Below are 22,196 nucleotides of genomic sequence, written 5' to 3' on the forward strand. Positions count from 1 at the left end.
CTATGCTATACATATGTACTATGATGTGCTATGACTACATACAATGCAATTATTGTGCTGTCTACATGACATGCTATAAGTCTGTTTCAAATGCTATCTAAGTCTAAAAGTGCTATCTAAGGGGGTAGGATAAGTGCTATGGACCATGATGGAGTCTGAAAAGGTGGGTCTTCAGACTACGGCGGAAGATTGGGAGTGATGCTGCAGTTCTGATTGCAACAGGGAGTGCATTCCACAGTTTTGGGGCCAGAAGGGAGAAGAGTTTGGGACGTGTGGAGCGTTGTCCAGGCATTTTTAATGAGGGTACCTAGTGAGGGTACCTAGAGGGTACCTAGATCAAGATGCACTTCATGCTGCTTGCCTCATGAGAGACTCCCATTGCCTTCCGTACGAGACAGCAATATTCTTACAACCCAGATATCGTGTCAGATTTAAACCAGTACTACTCTAAAGTATTCAAAAGAGTGGTTCCTAAACATTTTAAGCAATAAACCAAACATCACCCCCTCTTCCATGAAAACACGAAATCGCCATTGAACCCCTTGCTCTAGAAACAGGTTTTGCAACTGATGGGAGAAATTGGGTTGAGGTTATAACAGCAAATCCAAGGTGCTACAAAGAGAAAGTTTATGCATGTCTGAGATTGCCTCATGCTTTTGGATCCTTATTGGGCTCGTTTCATTTCAAATAATTTAAATGAGTTCAATTAATCTTTCTAGGAACATGACATGGGTCATTATAAGATTGTAGTATAGCATGTTGACTCTTTGAAACAAGCTCAAAGTTAATTTCCTTTTAGTTTACACCATGTGATAATACACTGAAACATGACATTACTTAAAGGAGCATTCAGTGATTTGGAAAAAAAACCCGGTCCGCCCCGGTAACAAGATGTGCACATGCACACGCTCTACAGTGGTGGAAGTACAACAAACCAACAGCACGTGCACCAAGGCCCGCCCCACTCGATCATGAATGGAGGAGCCTTCATCCTGATGGGATGAAGGCTTTGCCACCCAAAGCCCAAACCGAAACTAGGGTTTTTTGACCCCAGGGGCTCACTGGGGACAGGGAGGAACTCCTTATATGGTCAGCACACTTTATAGTAGGGAGGGTTATCCAAAAACGAAGAAAGAATAAGTGATATTTGAATTAAGTGAAATCACTGAATATACCTTTAAGCCATTTACTAACCCTAATCCTACCTATTTAAGACGGGAACCCCTTTAGGTGTTTTTACCCTTTTGGGGTCTTGTTGCCATGTACAGTATATACATTTAAAAAAAAACGTTGACGTTTCAGAAAACTTGGGTCAGGATTTAGAAGGTGTTTAGAATCGTCCTAAATGGGTCAAGATAAATAACCACACAATGTAACAAGTTGATTAAAACTTTATATTTGTTTAAAAAAATAATCCAAAAGTTCATAATAAATAAAACGGGTATAAAAAAAACATAACTCTGACAACTGCATTGATTTACACATTGTGGCAGTGCAGTTCCAGGAATATCTGTTCCAAACGGTGATGAGGTACATACTGAGAGTACAGAGACTGATTACAGTGATTTTAGAGACCAGACTGTCTCAAGGGAGCTGGAAATAATTTATATAAAAAAAAGAGACAAAATATCATTACAAAAGGGATAAAAAAGAAGGAAAAACAAACTCGTCAGGGTGGGTGCTGCACGACATCACCGGTAGTTCTCTTTGTTCACTCCAACAAAATCTTCCATGGATGCCTACAGAGAGTGATTCAGAATGTAAGTACAAAAAAAAAAAACATTATGGTTTGAATCGTTTAAAAGGCAGCAAATGAGAAAATACCAAAAAACAAAACGCTGCCAAATTGAATCTACAGTAAAGTCAAGCATTAGCATAGTCTTCAAGAGGGATTGATATGCAAGGGGACAGTAAACAATTCTCCCCCCCCCCCCCAATACTAATACTATGACGAAAAATGTTCGACGACTACCTTTTTTCCACTGACAAAAACGACATACAAACTAAATAAAAACTAAGCCAAACTATGACTAAATATTTTTTTTGTCAACAAATAAAAACTAGACTAAGATGTTAGGAAGGGACTATAGTGGACAAGAGATCCAGTATAAGTCATTTTACACTTGGTTGCATGCTGAAAATAGCAGATCTACAAGCTGGCTATTTTCAGCAAGTGTAAAATCAGTCATTACGACGTCATCAAGGCCCGCCAAAATACATTTTAGTTGACCAAATCTTATGACATTCAGTCGACTAAAACTAGACTAACACTAAAACATTCCATGTGACTAAAACTAAATTAAAAGTGTTCAAGAGACTATGACTAAAAAACTAAAATAGAAATTTGCTGCCAAAAAAACAACAACACCGGTGCCGCCTAAAAGATGTACACGCTCACCTGCATGAGCAGCCGCTCCTTCCTGAGTTTCTTGTAGAAGAGGAGAACGTCGGGATCTGCCCGGACCACGCCTGGGCTAAAGTCCATGACCCTGAGGCCCTCCAGACTCCTGGCCCGAGACAGAGCCACGTAGGCCTGGCCACTCTCAAACACGCGCGCCAGCGAGATCTCCACACAGTCCAGAGTCATTCCCTTTTACAAAAAGAGGATATTTGGCTTAGTTAACAAGATATGACGACCAGTGTTGATTTCGTCGACTAAAACTAAGTTCGTCGACTACCTTTTTCCACTGACGAAAACTAAATGGAAACTAAATAAAAACTAAGCTATGATGACTAAAACTGAGACTAAATATACTGACAATTTCGTCAAATAAACTAAATAGACTAAAATGTTAGGGACTAGTGGACAAGATCAGTATAAGTCATTTTACACTTGGTTGCATGCTGAAAATAGCCGATCTACAACGCGTCGCGTCATTACGACAGCATCAAGGCCCGCCAAAATACATTTTAGTAGACTAAATCCACTAGATGTAGTAGACTAAAATCTCATATTTAGTAGACTAAAACTAGACTAACAGTAAAAACATTCCAGGTGACTAAAATGTGACTAAAACTAAATGAAAACTATTCAAGAGACGACTAAAACTTGCTGCCAAAAACACTAATGACGACAAGTTGACAACGCAGGATAACTTTCTTGTTCAATTTTGCTGATGCATCAAAAACAGGGGCACATCAATGAATTCCAGCACGTGCACTGCTGCCATCTTCGTGAGATGAAATGCTTTTTTTTTAAATATACTTTGATGCAGAATATTTATATTCAGTACATACATACATCTGCCATACCAATATCTCCATCAGGGTACATGAGCAGTTTTTCTAATTTAGTAGTCGTTACTTGCAATACCAGTGAATGGCCATAAGATGGCAATATTGTATAATGACAGTATGTACAAGAGATGGTTTTTTCCTGTTCATCTGCTGAAGGTGGCCTTACACTAGCCGATTCTTTTCAATCTGAAATCTGATAGCACCACACACACTACAGGATAATCGGAGCGGGGCAGAGCAAATATCAAACATGCTTGATGTTGATCGGGTCGATCCCGATCGCGCCCCGAGCAGATCGATTGAGTCGGGCACCCCCCGAGCGTCAAAAAATGCCCGATTATCGGCTAGTGTAAGGCCACCTTTAGTGTATGCCAGTTACATGTGCCAGACTTTCGGTGGTGAGGTGACCACCGCTCCGGTGGTGAGGTGACCACTGGAGCTGAAATAACGTTGAGCGGTGGTGTGAGTAAAAACAGAGAGAAGGGCTGGGGAGAGCGGTGGTTTGCTCTTCACATGCGGCTCGTGACGTCGATGTTGTAGTTCGGTGGTCACCTAACCACCGAAAATCCAGACTATGAATGAAGATTAACGATCATCACCCTAGATACAATTAATTCAAAAGGACACTTAAAAATTATGCATCGGTTGTCTTTGTTCCTTTGTTCCCGTGCTGCAGACCAGGAGTGACATTTTAGTCTTGACCAATAAACCCAATTAGCCAGAAGGTCCACTTTCTCAGTCTAAACCAATCAGGGAACCAATTCTAAATAAGACCGAGTGACCGCAGGCGCAGATTTGCAGGCTGCTGGTGTGACAGCAGAGCGAGGGCAACGGCACAGGTCAGGCCCTGCTGATTTAGAATTACTGGGGGGGGGGGGGGGGGGGGGGGGGGGGGGGGGTCATAGACCACCACCCTTATATTACCCATTCTCCATTAGCGTTTGAAGGGAGCAAGTGCATCAGAATTCCACAAGGCCTTGATGAATATCAGAGCAAAGCGTAATTAGTGTTCGATGTGAACCCCAAGTTCAAATCTCTTATATTTCACTTACAGTCTTACACAGTGGGGTGGGACAGTCTTACACAGTGGGGTGGGACAGTCTTACACAGTGGGGTGGGACAGTCTTACACAGTGGGGTGGGACAGTCTTACACAGTGGGGTGGGACAGTCTTACACAGTGGGGTGGGACAGTCTTACAGTGGGGTGGGACAGTCTTACAACACAGTGGGGTGGGACAGTCTTACACAGTGGGGTGGGACAGTCTTACACAGTGGGGTGGGACAGTCTTACAGTGGGGTGGGACAGTCTTACAGTGGGGTGGGACAGTCTTACAGTGGGGTGGGACAGTCTTACAACACAGTGGGGTGGGACAGTCTTACAGTGGGGTGGGACAGTCTTACAGTGGGGTGGGACAGTCTTACAACACAGTGGGGTGGGACAGTCTTACACAGTGGGGTGGGACAGTCTTACACAGTGGGGTGGGACAGTCTTACACAGTGGGGTGGGACAGTCTTACACAGTGGGGTGGGACAGTCTTACAGTGGGGTGGGACAGTCTTACAGTGGGGTGGGACAGTCTTACAGTGGGGTGGGACAGTCTTACACAGTGGGGTGGGACAGTCTTACAGTGGGGTGGGACAGTCTTACAACACAGTGGGGTGGGACAGTCTTACAACACAGTGGGGTGGGACAGTCTTACAACACAGTGGGGTGGGACAGTCTTACACAGTGGGGTGGGACAGTCTTACACAGTGGGGTGGGACAGTCTTACACAGTGGGGTGGGACAGTCTTACACAGTGGGGTGGGACAGTCTTACACAGTGGGGTGGGACAGTCTTACACAGTGGGGTGGGACAGTCTTACAACACAGTGGGGTGGGACAGTCTTACCACAGTGGGGTGGGACAGTCTTACACAGTGGGGTGGGACAGTCTTACACAGTGGGGTGGGACAGTCTTACCACAGTGGGGTGGGACAGTCTTACACAGTGGGGTGGGACAGTCTTACACAGTGGGGTGGGACAGTCTTACCACAGTGGGGTGGGACAGTCTTACACAGTGGGGTGGGACAGTCTTACCACAGTGGGGTGGGACAGTCTTACCACAGTGGGGTGGGACAGTCTTACACAGTGGGGTGGGACAGTCTTACCACAGTGGGGTGGGACAGTCTTACACAGTGGGGTGGGACAGTCTTACACAGTGGGGTGGGACAGTCTTACACAGTGGGGTGGGACAGTCTTACACAGTGGGGTGGGACAGTCTTACACAGTGGGGTGGGACAGTCTTACCACAGTGGGGTGGGACAGTCTTACACAGTGGGGTGGGACAGTCTTACCACAGTGGGGTGGGACAGTCTTACCACAGTGGGGTGGGACAGTCTTACCACAGTGGGGTGGGACAGTCTTACCACAGTGGGGTGGGAATTTATAAAGGTGACATCATGGTCAACCGTGACACATAAAAAATAGCTCATGTCCTTTCTAAAAATCACACCCGTGTGAAGTGAGGGGCACTCTTATCATCGTACATCATCATGACAGAAAATAAGATACTGTCGATTTGCTTCGACACTGACGGACAATTATCCATTCATTGTCAATGGGAATTTTGACAATGTTTGTTTAAAAGGATTCCTGGCTAATAAGACAAATATGCCTTAAAACATTATACTTGCCCTCTACAACTAAAATGAAAAAAATAAACACCTTAAATATTTAATTTATTTTTATAAATAGAGAATATTTCACTGAATAGGATCTGCTCCTGGCACAAGTTGATGATTTTAGTTGTAGAGGGCAAGTATAATGTTTTAAGGCATGTTTGTCTTATTAGCCAGGGATCCTTTTAACACGAAGTGTGTGGACACCGGTAACCAAAAGCTGGATGTAGGAGGGCTAGCACCCCTCACAAAAAATAAGGGGGGGGGGGGGGGGGGGGTGCTGAAATATGCTTCATCTTTCAAACAACATATCCACAGATCCGCGAATGTCCCAGTCAATAGCAGATCACTGCCATATTGGTACGTGCCACAATAACTCCACTGACCACTGCAAGAAATGTGCCCAAGGCGTTTGGATTGTTTCTGCTTTAAAACTATTACTGCTACCATCTACCCAAGATAAGGTATTGTGATTGTGTCGATATGAAAACCCAAATTTGTCGCATCGCTCCAACAGTAGCAATCAACGTGCCATCCAAGATTCCACGCGTACAGTGTATGACAGAGACCACCTCCAACCATTGCAGATGAGCCAGTTATATTATTATTGTATTAACATACAAAGTTTGCAATCCAGAATCAACTTCTGGATTGCAGCGTTAAAAGAAACCCTCTGGCATTTTCATGTTTCCATTTTATTGTTCTCGTCCGTTCCCTTGTTGATTCTAAGCTTTCATAAAACGTATGATGTGCACCTGTAGCCTACCGAGACAGTTTTATAGCTTTATAGGGATGAAGCACCATGAAGGACAGCCGGTGTGTGTGAGTGTGAGAGAGAGAGAGAGAGAGTGAGTGAGTGAGTGAGTGAGTGAGTGAGTGAGTGAGTGAGTGAGTGAGTGTGTGTGTGAGAGTGTGTGTGAGAGAGTGTGTGTGGGTGTGTGTGTTTTGATCCGTATCATATCATAAATGCATTGGAATGCCTGAACTAGGAAACCTAAGAGGATAAAAACGGGTTCAGTCCATATTTTAACAGACCAACAACCCAGCATGCACCTCAAAAGTACTATCCACTAAAAGTAGCTTGCATACTTTTCTTTTAAATTAGGATCATTTTCAGGCATTCGTCAGATGATACGGTTACAGTGATGCATGGGAATAGAGATAGTGGATCGACATGCTGGATTCAAAGCCATGATCTGCACCTCAGGCAATAATTCTAATGAGGTGGGCAACTTTGACGATGGAGAGGGCCACTATATTTCCACACTCACTCCAGAGGGCCACATTGCATATTACTGTACCGTAGCAAAAATAGCCAATCTACAAGGTCAAAACGCGAATCCAGAAAAGTAACCTTTTTATTTAATTTCAAATGCATTTAGTTATACTTATGTTAACTTTATGAACTAAATACAAATACATTGGACATAAAAAAAACAAAAAAGACTAACATTATAATACTAGCCATTAAGCTACACATATATAGACTGACGTAATTAAAGCGGGTCTTATTGGCATGTATGGAATTGTGACAAGCTGAAATCAATAATATATCAGTATTCTGATATTAACCTGAGGGCCACATTAAGTGAAGGTGGCTGATATATAAGTTCTAATGGCTGATATAACCTCTGGGGGTTCTCACCTGGCTCTTGTGAATGGATATGGCCCAGGCCAGTTTGAGTGGCAGCTGCTGGCGGCTCAGATAGAGGCCGCCACTGGCCTTAAACATCCAGCGCTCTCGCTTCAACACCTCGGTGACGCCGCACAGAAAGCGAACCCGTGGGAGACCTGGGTGAGGGAGGACAAAGGAGGATGTGCCAATTGGGACCCCAATAAGAGAAGATTTTTACAGCTCTAGAAGTGATTCTCAAGCAGTGTAATTTCAAGGACCCCCATGGTTTGACCTGAATTAGGCTACGGTCCCCCATTTAATGGCATTTCCATCTCTGGGACCCCAATGTATATTGTAAATTCAAAGAATTTAACTCTTGAGAGTGTACAAATGGAACCAAATGGACCCGTTGGGGGTCCATTTGTACACTCTCAGAGTTACAGACCCATAAGGGTCAATTTGGTTACAAACTATAATTTAGCTGGGGACCCCCCTGGAACTCCCTCAAGGACCCTTGGGGGTCCCCGGACCCTAATTTGGAAACCACTGTCCATAGAGGCTGATTATTAGCTACCAGCTAGTATAATAAAATAAAAAGTACTACCAAGTTCCCATGGACCAGTCTTGAAAACCACTTGTTTGCATTACCATCATATTTTATTATACATGTATCAAAGTGTTAAGTAAATATTGACCTTTACTGCCAGGCTCAAAGTCCACCACCACTCCCCGTGCTCCGTTGACCAGCCCTCTTTGGACATCCAGGTTCTTGGTCAGCATGACCTTGTGAGAACAAGATACGTCGATACGTGTCAATTTATTCACCCGCATGTCTCCACATACTTAACCCATTTTGACCTGAGATCAGATTCTATAAAATGTCTTCTACATCCTGACAGTTTTCTGAAAAAAAGCTATGTTTCTATGTCAGTGGTTTGATTTCTCAAAAATAGCAGACCTACAAGCTCGTAGCGCGCCACCGAGTGGCACGCTATGAGCTTGTAGATCTGCTATTTTTCAATAGCTAAAGCATAACATAATGCTAACACCAAAAGGGGTTCCCTCTGCTTATTCTAGCCACCGTTTTCAACCAGACCTCCATTTATTTTGGAGTGTGATTGGAGGGCTGGCCTCGTCAAGACTGGTAACACACACAGCAGCTTCTAGCAGCAGCTTCTAGTTTCTAGCTGCTGCTGATTGGCCAGGCCGTTTTGTGGCCGGGCATCAAGTCTGCCTGAGAGTTCCCAGATGGGAGCAGGAGGGGGGAACCCAGTGTACTCTCTGCTGCCCCATCTGGCGGAGTCAGGTTAGCTAAAGCAGCCTCTTGGGAACATTAGGTTTGATTACATTTAAAATAATTACATGGCTAAATTAGGAACGCAAATTTTAAAGTGGTACATTTAATTTTTTTAGCATACTGAGATGTAACCTTTAATGGAAAAGAGTATATAGTAAGTATATAATAAATTAAAACATAATTTGTACCATTTTGTACAGTTATAAGCTGTCAAAAATCCCAAGGCACACCTGGACTTGTCTCACAGTACACTGGGTTGGGAGCCACTGCACTACTACAATATAATAATAATATAGTGTGTACAGTACTTGACTGTCACACAATATTGCACTGTAATCATCAAAATAGCTCTTTTTTTTATCGACTAAAACTATGACAAAAAATGTCTGTCGACTACCTTTTTTCACTGACGAAAACTAAATGGAAACTAAGCCATGATGACTGAAACTAAGACTAAATATATTGACAATTTCGTAAAAAAAAAATTTAAACCAGACTAAAATGTTAGGAAGGGACAAGAGATCCAGTATAATCATTTTACACTTGGTTGCATGCTGAAAATAGCTGATCTACAAGCTTAACGCGTCGCGCTATGAGCTTGTAGATCGGCTATTTTCAGCAAGTGTAAAATCAGTCATTACGACGGCATCAAGGCCCGCCAAAATACATTTTAGTCGACTAAATCAACTGTAGATTTAGTAGACTAAAACTAGACTAACACTAAAACATTCCAGGTGACTACAATGTGACTGAAACTAAATGACAACTTTTGACGAGACTATGACTAAAACCAAAATATGCTGCCAAAAACAAACACTGTTTTCCACACACACACACACACACACACACACACCTGAGCTCCCACTTTGAGTTGCAGCAGTCTGCTGACAGGACTCTGAGCATCAATGGTCTTCACCAGGGCTGGGTCGCTGTCGGCCGCCTCAAACACACGCAGCGAACCTGACAAGACAAGAAACAGTCAAGACAGTGGTTGGTATTGCGACAGTGTGTTACAAAACCTTCAACAGAAGCCACATCTTGCTGGGCATCCTCATAATCTATCAAAAAAAAAAAAGGTGCATCAAAATGAGGATAGTTGTTGTGACTGTGGAGAAGCAGCTATATTTAGAGGAATCACAATGATATATGCACGAACAGTGTTGGGGCTATAGGGCTACACAGCAACGTATGAGCAAAGCTTGGTTGTCGTCGCAAAACAGTGTCGCGGTGACGTAAATAGCAGACCGACAAGCCCACGGCGTGTCGCATCCGCAGGGCGTTGTGAGCTTGTAGGTCTGCCATTTTCGGCGAGTGACAAACCATAAATTTGTCTTAATTTATAGACCCTTTGGGGCCCCTTTACAGTTGAAAATGCATGTTTTTTTGTCGAGTGAAAGGGTGAGGGATGTGATGACATAAGTACTGTATGAGTAGAAGTAGAAGTGGTTTTGTAAACCGCCTTGACACAGTTGCGTCTCAGGTGCACAAAAGTTGCCCTTTCTTCCAAATCACATACCAATGTGTTTCTCCTTGAACTTGCACATTAGTTTTTGCTGTAAACATTGTTTTCCTTCACTGTCATATTGACATAACACAGGTTACTGTGTGTGTGCGCCTTCCAAAATAATCTTGTGTGACCTTTGAAAATGAGAATCTGTCCCCTCATAATGTTTGTGTGGTCTAACTCATAGGTCAAGAACTTAACCCTAGGCCAACCGTCCCCAAAAAATGTTGGCCGTGCAAACCCCCGTTACCACCTGAACTAGCACACCCCCCCCCCCCCCCACCAATTCTCGTTGTATTTGGCAAAAAATGATACATTCTTTAATACGATGACAAATAATCACTGAATGTCACTGCACTGGGAGACATGCAGCTGCTGTATACTCCCGCAGCTGCTCTATACATCTCCTTACAACAGTGGTTTACCGGATTTTGCCGTTTGTGCTGCTAAATAACACCATGAAACCGCCATTACTCTTTTCATGTCACGCTCTCCCTGGAGGGCGTTCGCGCACCACAAGGGGTGCACCGTACGCACCACAGTTTGGGAACCGCTGCCCTATAGGCTAATAGAGATGGCCCGGCCTGGAGATTGTGTGGACCATTCACCTGCCTCTAAAGTACAGACACCCCACTACCACCAACAGCACACACCAAACAGAACTACAACCGATTATCGGCCACAGGAGCTTAACCCATTTTGGGCGGGGACCCCTTTTGGTGTTTAAAGTGTTACGTCATGCTTTAGCTATTGAAAAATAGCAGATCTACAAGCTCACTGCTATCTTTGAAAAATCGTGAAAATGCAGCACAAATCTGATGAATATATATTCTTTCAGAGCGAACGTTTTGAACTCAAATCTTTGCTTCTGAGGGGGTTCCTGGAACAACATATTTCCAGATGGGGGTCGGTGGCCAAATACATATAATTTGTGGGGTCCTTGACATGAAATATTGAGCACCACTGATACAGAAACATAGGTATTTCAGAAAACTGTCAGAATTTAGAAGACATTTTTTAAATTTCGACGGCAGGCGTAAATGGGTTAACAACAGCCCAACGTTGGCTTGGTGTGTAGTGGCCTCTAGAGACTGAACAAAAAGAAAAGACACATAATGTCAATAATTCCCGGTTGGGCACAGTGAGCACTTCCAAAAACCAACAACACCTACTGACTATATTCACACAGCCTTTTTTTACCTCTAATGTCAATCTTGGTGGTGAGAATGCGCCCACTTCACTAAATTGCACATTCATTTAGACGTTGCCATGGAGCTGAATTGCACACTTACACCTGCTGAAAGAGCCCAGAGGGTGACGATAACAAAAAGGGAAGAATTCAAACCTGATAATTGTTGGAGTTTGTTCTCATTTGTGAGCTCCACGTCATCTTTGTGCGTACACAGCCTGGTCGCTAGGATACCGTCCCTCTCGATCTTATGGTAGGCGCTGGCCAGAAGCTTGGCATTAACTTCCTCTGTGACTCTGAATCGGGTCAAACGAGATTATTCATTTTTAAATTCATTTTTTGTATGCTTTAAAACCAGTGGTGGAAAGTAACCCAGTGGTGGAAAGTACTTTTACTTAAGTACTGTACTTAAGTACAATTTTGAGGTATTTCTACTTTACGTGAGTATTTCCAATTTCCAGTACTTTTACTTCTACACTCTGAGCCAAAATTTTTACTTTTACTCCACTACAATTATTTGAAAACTTTGGTTACTAGTTACTTTGGCGATTTTTTTTTTGAAAACAGACATTAACCACTTCAACCAAATGGGACATTCTGCAATATGAATACTTTTGTACTTTTAGTACATTTTCAATTCCGTACTTTTACTTGTAACGAAGTAGTTGGCAGTATTGGTACTTTTACTTACTGTAAGTAAAACAATTGAGTACTTTTTCCACCACTGCTTTAAACAGCTCTGGAGGAAATATAAAAATATAGTTTGTCATATATACTGTATATCGTAAGTACGCATTGTAAACCGATTTGAAAAGGTCAGTCTCTGGATAAACGATTGATTTAGGAACTAAATTCTGACGTTCATGAATTGCGTATTAACCGTGCAATGACGTTTTAGCAAACACTGACTCAGTTATTCGGGGGAAGTTCAGCAACATTTTAATGACTTAGGATAAAATGCAAATATACTTGTATGCAACATCTAGAAATGTACCCATTGACGTACAAATTGTGCATTTGTTTCTTGAACAATATGTGGCCAAAGCTGTGAATGTGAAGGACAGTTTGAGGGACAGTCACTAAGTACTACTTCTCTGTGTGTGTGTGTGTGTGTGTGTGTGTGTGTGTGTGTGTGTGTGTGTGTGTGTGTGTGTGTGTGTGTGTGTGTGTGTGTGTGTGTGTGTGTTGCTGTTGAATAACTGCAGTGTTGATTTTGACAGCAAATTTAGATTTTAGTTTTAGTGATAGTATTTTGAAGTCGTTTTCATTTAGTTTTAGTCACATTTTAGCCACCTGGAATGTTTTGGTCTTAGTCTAGTTTTAGTCGACTAAATCAACAGTTGATTCAGTCAACTAAAATATATTTTGGCGGGCCTTGATGCCGTCGTAATGGCTGATTTTACACTTGCTAAAAATAGCCGATCTACAAGCTCACAACGCGTCGCGCTGCGAGCCTGCGACGCGTTGTCAGCTTGTAGATCTGCTATTTTCAGCACTCAACCAAGTGTAAAATGACTCGTGTCTTTTACTCATACTGGATCTCTTGTCCACTAGTCCCTTCCTAACATTTTAGTCTAGTTTTTATTCGTTGACGAAATTGTCAATATTTGGTCATAGTTTTAGTCATCATAGGTTTAGTTTTTAGTCGACTAGAATCTAGACTAGAAAATAGATTTTAGTTGACTAAATCTACAGTTGATTTAGTCGACTAAAATGTATTTTGGCATGCCTTGATGCCGTTGTGATGACACTCGGCTATTTTCAGCATGCAACCAAGTGTAAAATGACTTATAGTGGATCTCGTCCACTAGTCCCTTCCCAACATTTTAGTCTAGTTTTTATTTGTTGTCAGTATAAATTGTCAGTATATTTAGTCAGAGTTTTAGTCATCATAGCTTAGTTTTTATTTCGTTTCCATTTAGTTTGTCAGTGGAAAAAAAAGGTAGTCGAACATTTTTCGTCATAGTGTTAGCAGACAAAATCAACAGTGAATACCTGCCCACCCTCACTGCCTGCAAGAGGGCGATGAAGGCCTGGTCAGTCTGCCGTTTCACTTCCACCAGCTCCATGTTCACGTGGATGACCTTACGCCAGCACCTGGCCTGCAACGGTTCAGAGACAGGGAAGGTGCCATGGTCTTTTAGAACAGAGGTTCCCAAACTTTGGGAATATGCCAAGGCCCTCCCATAAGAGAACATTGTTGCGGCTCTACCAGTGATTTTCAACCATTTTCTTTTCTTTTTTTGAGAGGACGGTGCCAATGCACACCTCTGCCATTTTATACTTCATCACATGACGCATGCGAGTGCGACGGTGGAATGAGTGAGGGTTAAAATGGTCATGTCAAGAGTGTAAAAGCAAACATGCCTAACGGAGGTATATACACTCGTCAGATGTGAATGTCACATTTCTTTTAAGTTTAGTGGGGAAAACATGAGTGAAATTAAATTGTATGGTTCATTGATTGATACGGCCTGTGATACTTTTTGAACTACTGTAAAACATTGTTACTGCTAGATCAGGGGTTCTCAACGTTTTTGGCCGGGGACCCCCGGAAATGCTTTGGCAATGTCTCGGGACCCCCGCCCCGCCCCCTCCCGACCCCCAATATAAATTGACTGCTACAATAACCTTAAACCATTTTGGGCGGGAACCCCTTTTGGTGTTTTAAGCATCGTTATAATTTAGCTATTGAAAAATAGCAGATCTACAAGCTCATAGCGCGCCACCGAGTGGCGCGCTACGAGCTTGTAGGTCTGCTATTTTTGAAAAATCGTGAAGGTTGAGAACCCCTGCTGTAAAACATTGTTACTGCTAGATCCAATGTAAAAAAAGGAAAATTATATGCACATCCCAGTTTCTGAATAGGGTGCTGGACCCAAAAAGTGACTAAATGAAGGAAAAAAAGTGCAATGTCGATATAATTCTACCATATAATATATATTATACTACTATATAATATACTACTATATAATTCGCCCCTTTCTCAAGTTCAACTTGTGAAAGCCTGGAGGTGCGAAACGTTGTTGTATTTAGGTTGAAATAAAAACGGGGGAGCAGAATTATATCGCGTGCGGACGTTTCACGTTTTTCTTCATTTACTGCTAGATCCATCGTAGGCTGACCTGGAAACAAAAGCTGGCCTTTTCCTTTCCCTTGGAGACGGGTGGTAGCTGAAGAAAGTCCCCACACATTATCAACTGTATTCCTCCAAATGGCTCTGTTGATCTCCTCACGGACCTGCACAGCACGATGGAATGACAAACACCTCGGTTTTACCTTGTTTGGTATAATACTGTTAGCACAGACTGCAGAGCATGTCACACAAACATTTTACGGCACACATTTGTATGAGTCGAGTGACAAATGAAACCGCTTTGAATCTTGAAAAAGTGAACTTCATTATTAGAATTGTTCATCTTGGTTCCAGTCTTTCAAATGTATAAGCGGTTTACAAAAACCAGTGAGACGCCTTAAAGCCAAGGCGAGAAGCGACCGCAGGGCTGAGACACACCGGAATAATGTCACTTCATTATGTCAGCACTACAGCAGAGCGGACAGACGGTGAAATCTCTACCGAAGTCCTGATGTCACTCGCTCATCCCCTGGTCCAGGGCCATAGAAGTTTCATTTTAAATTGTCTCATATAAGCATTGTGGTCCAAAAATAAATAAACTGTCTCAGCGATATTAAATGACCCGAAACATTTAACAAATATCGGCCGCACGTGCGTGTGTGTGAGTGTGTCTCTCAACCATAAATACCAGATGTTTTTATTTGATTTAATCATGCACTAGTAGTACACCTCCTGACGAGGACCCCAGCTCACCTGGCTATGGACTCCAACTTGTCAAAGAACTGGGCCTCTACCATGGAGACCTCGTCAATGATGAGGTGGCGACAGCTGATCCAGTGCTGCCGCACCCCGGGTCTCTGCGCCAGCTCTATGCACTGTTCTAGTGGCGCCGACCCGGAGCCTATACCTGGAGGAGTGGACATAGCAGGATGGGCGGAAACAGAGATATTAAAAAAATATAGATGGCCGCAGCAGTTCATTGGAGCGACGTGTCTCCAATGAAGGCAGGAAGTCAAGTGGAAGTGCACTGCCGAAGGCTTTTTTTGTTTTAGACAAATCTTTCTAAAAGTCATGACAATACATTACAATACAAAACAAGACAAAACGAACAAACAAACAAACACAACAAAGTTATTAATACAACAATACAACATCAGAGCCAGAGTGAACACACGATTACAAATCCGATGGAAGTATGCCAAAAAGGCAGCACGAGGCAAGCGCCATAGAAGCAAACACATCAGTGTTGTTTTTGGCAGCAATTTCTGATTTTAGTTTTAGTCAGTCTCTTGAATGAGTTTAATTAGTTTTAGTCACATTTTAGTCACCTGTTTTTACATTTGCTGAAAATAGCCGATCTACAAGCTCACAACAGCATGTAACCAAGTGTAAAATGACCAGAGTATAAAGAAGGATAGAGACTGAACTGGCACGAAGCTCCGCCCCCCCCGCTATTCATGTCTGTGGAAGTTGCTCAGTGGCGTTTTGAAGCACCCGGAAGAGCCTTCTACTTCCGCCTTTTTTCGATTTGGGCACCAAAATTTGGTGCCCAAAATGCGGAAGTGCAAACGCGCTCAATGTTAAAGCCCAGCTGCACAGGGTTTCCTAATCATACTTCCACGGGTCCGCCTGCAGTCCCTCCTCTTACCACTAGGGCCCAGTGCTTCAACGTTGGAGAGCCTCACTGGCCCCTTGAAAATGACTTATACTGGATCTCTTGTCCACTAGTCCCTTCCTAACATTTTAGTCTAGTTTTTATTTGTTGATGCAATTGTCAGTATATTTAGTCTTAGTTTTAGTCGTCATAGCTGAGTTTTTATATAGTTTCCATGTCGTTTTCATCAGTGGAAAAAGGTAGTCGACGAACATTTTTCGTTTTAGGATTATCGACGAAAACAACACTGAAACACATGCATGTCTTGTAAGGCACATGCATGTCAGCAGGGCAAACAAAGACTGACCCGCAAAGTTGTGCAATGTTGTTCCTCCAATATGACAGGCTGCCACCCCTGTGCTGGCCGTGGCAAAGGTGCTCTTCGGAGGCAATGATCCCACAATCCTTTTCAACAGGAATGACTTTCCAGTGCCTAAGCAAGAAAGCAAATGCCGGATTAGAAGACGTTGTGCGTCTGCTTGATAATTTCAGAGAAATTGGTGAATGTGCATTTATGAATGATTGTTGCCGATTCTATAGGACTATAAATCCACTGTCCAATAGAGCGTCGCAATCCCGCCCCCTCGAGACCCGGAAAACAATTCCGTTCATTTTCCTCATATACTTTTCAAAAAGTATTTATTTAAAGACGTATATGATGCGGACAAAGACAACTCGAGTTGTGACAAATCATGACAATAAACACAATGTTTTGGGCCAAACAAAGAATTAGAAAGAAGAAAAAAAACAGGTTACAACACGTTTTTATTCTTTGTAATTATTTGTTTGGTCCAAAATATTGTGTTTGTTGTCGTAATGATTTGTCACAACTCGGCTTGGCTTTGTACGACGCTTATAAGGTCTTGAAATAAATACTTTTTGAAATGTCTATGGGAAAAATGCATTGGGAATGATTTCCTGGGCCTGGCGTCGTCATGAAAGGGGGGGGGGGGAGGGGGTGGGGGGGGGGGGGGGTGGGGGGGCGGGACTGCGACGCTCTATAAGGGAAATGATCAATTATTGCAAGTTGGCTGTATCATATGCTAGTTTTAAATTGAGTTGCATGCATCTGCAATTACAATAATTTCCTAGGCTTCCTCGATTAGAGACTAACCACTAACCACGACGTTGACTGTTTGCATATACCTGCACTTCCCGTGAAGAAGACATTCTTGCCACTCAGCACAGCACTCAACACAGCAGCCTGTTCTTTGTTCAGCTTACGTGCTGCTGGAAGTGATAGCGTGGGCTTCTTATTTGGATTTGACTTCACCTAAATTAAAAAGGAAAATAAAAAAAATAGTCAATCACGCACCATATCGAATTCAAGACTAACAACAATGTGTTATGTTGTAAAAAATAAAAATCTAAAATAAACAGGGAATATTCATGTGCTGTCAGGTGTGTGTGTGTGTGTGTGTGTGTGTGAGAGAGTGAGAGAAATACATGGTGCATTTATATAGCGCTTAAAATTATCCAAATCTCTTTATATAGATTGCACAGTCACACACACACACACGTTCATACACCGAAATTTGGGGTTTGGGGTTCAGAGTCTTGCTCAAGGACACTTCGATACCAACTCTGGGGGAGCCCGGGAATCGAACTGGGAGCCTCATGGTTCCTAATCCGGTTGTTCTACCGGCCACTGCCGCCCCCCCACACTGTGTGTGTGTGTGTGTGTGTGTGTGTGTGTGTGTGTGTGTGTGTGTGTGTGTGTCTCCCCGACACTCACTGGACTAAAATCACAGTCTGCCCTCGATCTTTTGACTTGCTGTCCCGCCCTAGTTGCACCCATCTTATTGTTCCGGTCTGCCAGCCCTCCTCTGGAAGGCAGAGGAGCATTGACTTTATTCCTCAGCTCATTGGCTTTCTGAACGTCCTTCTGTTGCAAGGGGCTGATGGTCTCAAAGCTACGGGGGAGAGAGGCTTTAAGCTTCTCTCGGTCACTCAGGGGCTTGCCCGTCTGCCAGGCTTGGTGTTTGATTGTCAGGGTCTTGAGGAAGGCGTTCAGTCGGTCAGGGGGACAGTCCGACACGAGGACCTGCGTGTTTTCCGGGAGCAGTTTGACGGTGCACTTCCCGTCCTTGACGAACTTGGTGAAAAGCTTGATCTCTTTCAGCGCGTGACTTTGTGGTTGCGCTTTCCCGTCGTGGATGCGAAGGATCAGCTCCTGGAACTCGTTGCGTCCCAGGAGCACCGACGCCTTTCGGATGAGCTGCCGTTTGATGGCTTGTCCGGAGGCGTTGAGGCGCTCCACCGCTACGCAGCACTGCAGGCTCGCGCCGTCGTCGTCCCCGTGCAACATTGCAATCCAGGTGTGCTAAAATAAACACCGCCGTTTGAAACCAAGAGTTAATAGTAATACCATGACTCAAATCATTCAGGCACCACTGTGAAAACTAAACTGATTGATTGAAGTATTTATTCACAGTATGCAGAATGGGTGTACATTTCAAACGAAAGCACAACTGAATACATAAACTATTACTGTGGACGACACCATAAAGCATTACACTTCAAAACCGCTCCTTCAAAACCGCTCTCAAAGGGCACCTACGAACGGCTGCAATTTGAAACTGGCCGCTGTCAAATCTGAATCCCCCCCACCCCCCAACCAACCCCTTTTTCCCCTTTTTACCTCCGTTATGAGGATTTATTTTCCTGTTGTTGGCTATATAGAAGTTTATATTTGTACGTCTCTAAATGTTCTGATGAATTGAAAATGGTGGGCCCTATTGTAAACAAGTGTAATACTTTATGGTGTCGTCCACAGTTAACAGTTTTTGTATTGAGTTGTGCTTGAAATGTACTGTAATTCTACCGTTAATAAATACTTGCTTGTTTTTGCAGAAAATGCACTAAAGACTTCTGGTGATTAGTAGTTTTTGTTCCCTACCTATGTTGAATACACTTATTGTAAGTCGCTTTGGATAAAAGCGTCTGCTAAATGACTGCTGTAATGTAATACTTCAAACTTGTTTACAATAGGGTCCACCATTTTCAATTCATCAGAACATGAAGAGCCATACAAATATACACTTCAATAAAAATAAAACAGGAAATCATCATATAAGGAGGTAGAAATCACACCCGTGTGAAGTGAGGGGCGCTCTTATCATTTTACAACAGCGATATTAATCTAACTCTACTATCTAATATATTAAAGTCTGACTCATGTTGCTATGATTAGGACGGTGATGTAATGATGATGTAAAACAACAAAACGAACATTCAATTCTCTATATTGTTAATGGGATTTAATGTTTGTGTTGGGGACAAAACAAACATTAATTTCTCTTCATTGTCAATGGCGTTTTTAAAACAAACATTGAACTAAAAACAAACATTAAACCTGTAGGCCTATATAGGAGGGGCTCCTCAAAAAGGGAAAAACATAGAGGGGAAAGGGGGGTGGGGGACTCAGTTTCCAGCCGTTCGTATGTGCCCTTTAAGAGCGCCGCTAACAATGGTGGTGTTTACGAAGAAGAAAACCTCCAAACTGAAACGTAATGAATACAAGACAAAGAACCACGGACACCATAATTAAGGATTTAAATGGACCTAGCCCTGAAACAGTACGAGCGTCATGTCGACCATGGCTAAAATGGACCTAGCCTTATCAAGACTATCGTATATCAGTATTTTATCGAGTCTGACTTTTATTTTCGCTAAAATACGTCTACGATAGTCTTTAAATACTATTTAAAGACTATCGTCAGAGCACATTTAATAAATAGGCTCTGACTGTTGTATAAAAAAGTAAAGGTCTGGACTGGTACCGATCGATCCTTACCTTTTGATGCGGGTTTAAAGTTATTTTGTTGTCCTGTGTGCGCCGTGAGATCCTAAAGGCTACAGCTGCTGCTGAAAGTGCTGCTGATTTCAAATTGTTGCGTGCAGAGCAAACCAATGACTGTCTCGCAATTCTGACCAATAAGGTGCGGGACATTTAATATTATTGGCCAATAACATAAGAGGACTACGCCCACATATCCCAAGTGACCAATCGCTAAAGGTCGCGGAGAGCAACGTCACCGAAACACATGGCTTGCTGGAATTCCGGTCTTCTTTGACTTCTCTTCTGTTTTTGAGATGAGATGAGAAGAGATGACAATGACACGGCTTCTGACAATAATAGCGAACGGAGTAAAGCAGTGAAAAGCTGCACAATTTCACTTTCAACCATTTCAGTGGGCCAGACTAACTACATCCCAAAGAAAGCCAAATTGCAGAGCTAGCTAACGCTATTATGCAATATGCAGGCTGTTATGCTGTCAAGAAACAGGCAAAAAAGGAGGTGGTGCCCACAGACAAGCAAAAACATAGGGCCAGGGGGAAAAAATGGGAACATAACCAACCCAATAAGTTCCCAGATTGGCCTAAACATTGAAATAGCCCTATAACCCATAAAGGATGAAGGTTTATCACAATAAAGCAGTTTTGTCACTGCAAGAAAAAAGAAAAAAAGCCTTGTGTGTGTGTGTGTGTGTGTGTGTGTGTGTGTGTGTAACAATAACACAAAAAAATATATTGCTGCAAGTTGCGATAAGACAAGCAATAAGTAAAATCACACCCGTGTGAACTGAGTGGTGCAGGCTGCTCTAGCTGCTCAGTCTGAATGGCTCTTTTAGGCTGCTCAACAGTGCCACTTTAGGTCACCCGGCAGTATTGCAGTTGTTCGTACCCCTTTAGAAGAAAAAGTCCTTCTGTACAACACCTACAGTGGACAGGTGCATCGGATAACTGGAACTGGAGAAGTCGAGAAAAAAGATCCCGCACACTGTCTTCACTTACAGAATTAGATTTATTGAGCAACGTTTCGGTCTTTCAGACCTTCATCAGGCATAAAGAAGAACTGACAAACACTGGCACTGACTGACTGTCAGTATAAGTACAACTCTGGCATCTATGGGGGCCAATCAGATGCCCCACGCCAATCCGTTACCATGGAGAGGGTCTTCCCACACAGGTAAGTACAGGTGGTATCTTTTTTCCATGATAAGAGGAAAACATTTATACCAAGTAGAATAAATACAGGTACAACAGAATAAATCAATCAGTAGAGAAAGGCAATATAAACCATAAAAATGGAACACCTTTAAGGTGTACTGACTGAGGCAACAAATGAATATTGGACAATTATACAAATAAAGCATGTCCCTGGAGGGCATAATATCCAATAAATGTATTAGGGGTCAGAGCTAGTAAATTACAGATGCAAGGGTCTGTACTCCAAATACACCAGAAAGACACACAATGACAGCTTGAAAAATAAAACCTTAACAACGGAACATAGGATAGACTACCTTATTTTGTGCATCATTTCACAGTTCACTAGTCAGAAGACCACACCATCAAGAACAATAAAGGGTTCTTTATTGAAAGAATAAGAGTGTTGGTGGTGTTGAGGATTGAATATTTCAATCTCACAGGAGGCGTTGCTGCTGACCCTGGAGTTTTTGGGGTGGAGAGAGACTCATCACTGATGGTGGATGGGAACCTGGAAGGAGAGAGCAAGGGAGAGTAGGAGACAGTCACAGGAAGGAGTAGGGGAGAAAAAGGGAAACTAATGAAGCTGAATGGAGAGGTAGAGGAACACCCGACCTTCAAGCTACTGAAACCTTTGGAAAAAACATATATGCACATTACAATATCATCCAGTCATCGCTGATGATGGATGGCTCAGGTCATGTCCACACGATGCTTGATGGCAGGGCTTTGTGTGAGTGTCTGGTGTTATACCTGCTGCATGGAGGAAACAGATCAAGAGAGTTGTAAACCAACTATGACGTTGGAAGCATGGAAAGCGACACAAAAGTGGGACCCGGAAGTATCTCTGGAAGGGCCGCTTACGTCACGGCTAAAATACTGAATACAGATTCTCATATTTCTCTCCCCCACTCCCCTTTTGTTACTGGATACAGAAGGCATTAAGGTGGGCTATTCCCAAAGCTCGGCTATTCC

At 42.9% G+C, this 22,196-nt stretch overlaps 1 protein-coding gene across 1 annotated transcript; it reads right to left on the reverse strand.

The window, feature by feature from the left end:
• Nucleotides 1-1,375: 1,375 nt before the first annotated feature.
• Nucleotides 1,376-20,137, reverse strand: pif1 (PIF1 5'-to-3' DNA helicase homolog). The gene is made up of 13 exons (XM_079529487.1): nt 20,026-20,137; nt 17,965-18,552; nt 17,376-17,502; nt 16,537-16,662; nt 15,329-15,482; nt 14,625-14,739; nt 13,495-13,601; nt 11,656-11,795; nt 9,660-9,766; nt 8,205-8,292; nt 7,540-7,685; nt 2,399-2,590; nt 1,376-1,739 (listed from the first exon to the last, which is right to left on the reverse strand). Exons 2-13 carry the CDS (start codon nt 18,535-18,537, stop codon nt 1,692-1,694), a joined length of 1,923 nt encoding a protein of 640 aa, XP_079385613.1. The 5' UTR covers nt 18,538-18,552; nt 20,026-20,137; the 3' UTR covers nt 1,376-1,691.
• Nucleotides 20,138-22,196: the final 2,059 nt, after the last annotated feature.

Source organism: Electrona antarctica (genome assembly GCF_951216825.1).
Source record: "Electrona antarctica genome assembly, chromosome: 19".
Lineage (NCBI taxonomy): Eukaryota > Metazoa > Chordata > Actinopteri > Myctophiformes > Myctophidae > Electrona > Electrona antarctica.

Bases quoted from the DNA above. Each gene is read 5' to 3' on its own strand.
- pif1 (XM_079529487.1), bottom strand. From the start codon at position 18,537: ATGTTGCACGGGGACGACGACGGCGCGAGCCTGCAGTGCTGCGTAGCG. The intron at 16,663-17,375 runs GTATATGCAAAC...TTTCTTGCTTAG, and splicing joins CTTCTTCACGGGAAGTGCAG to GCACTGGAAAGTCATTCCTG. The intron at 2,591-7,539 runs GTGAGAACCCCC...TTTTTGTAAAAG, and splicing joins TATCCATTCACAAGAGCCAG to GGAATGACTCTGGACTGTGT.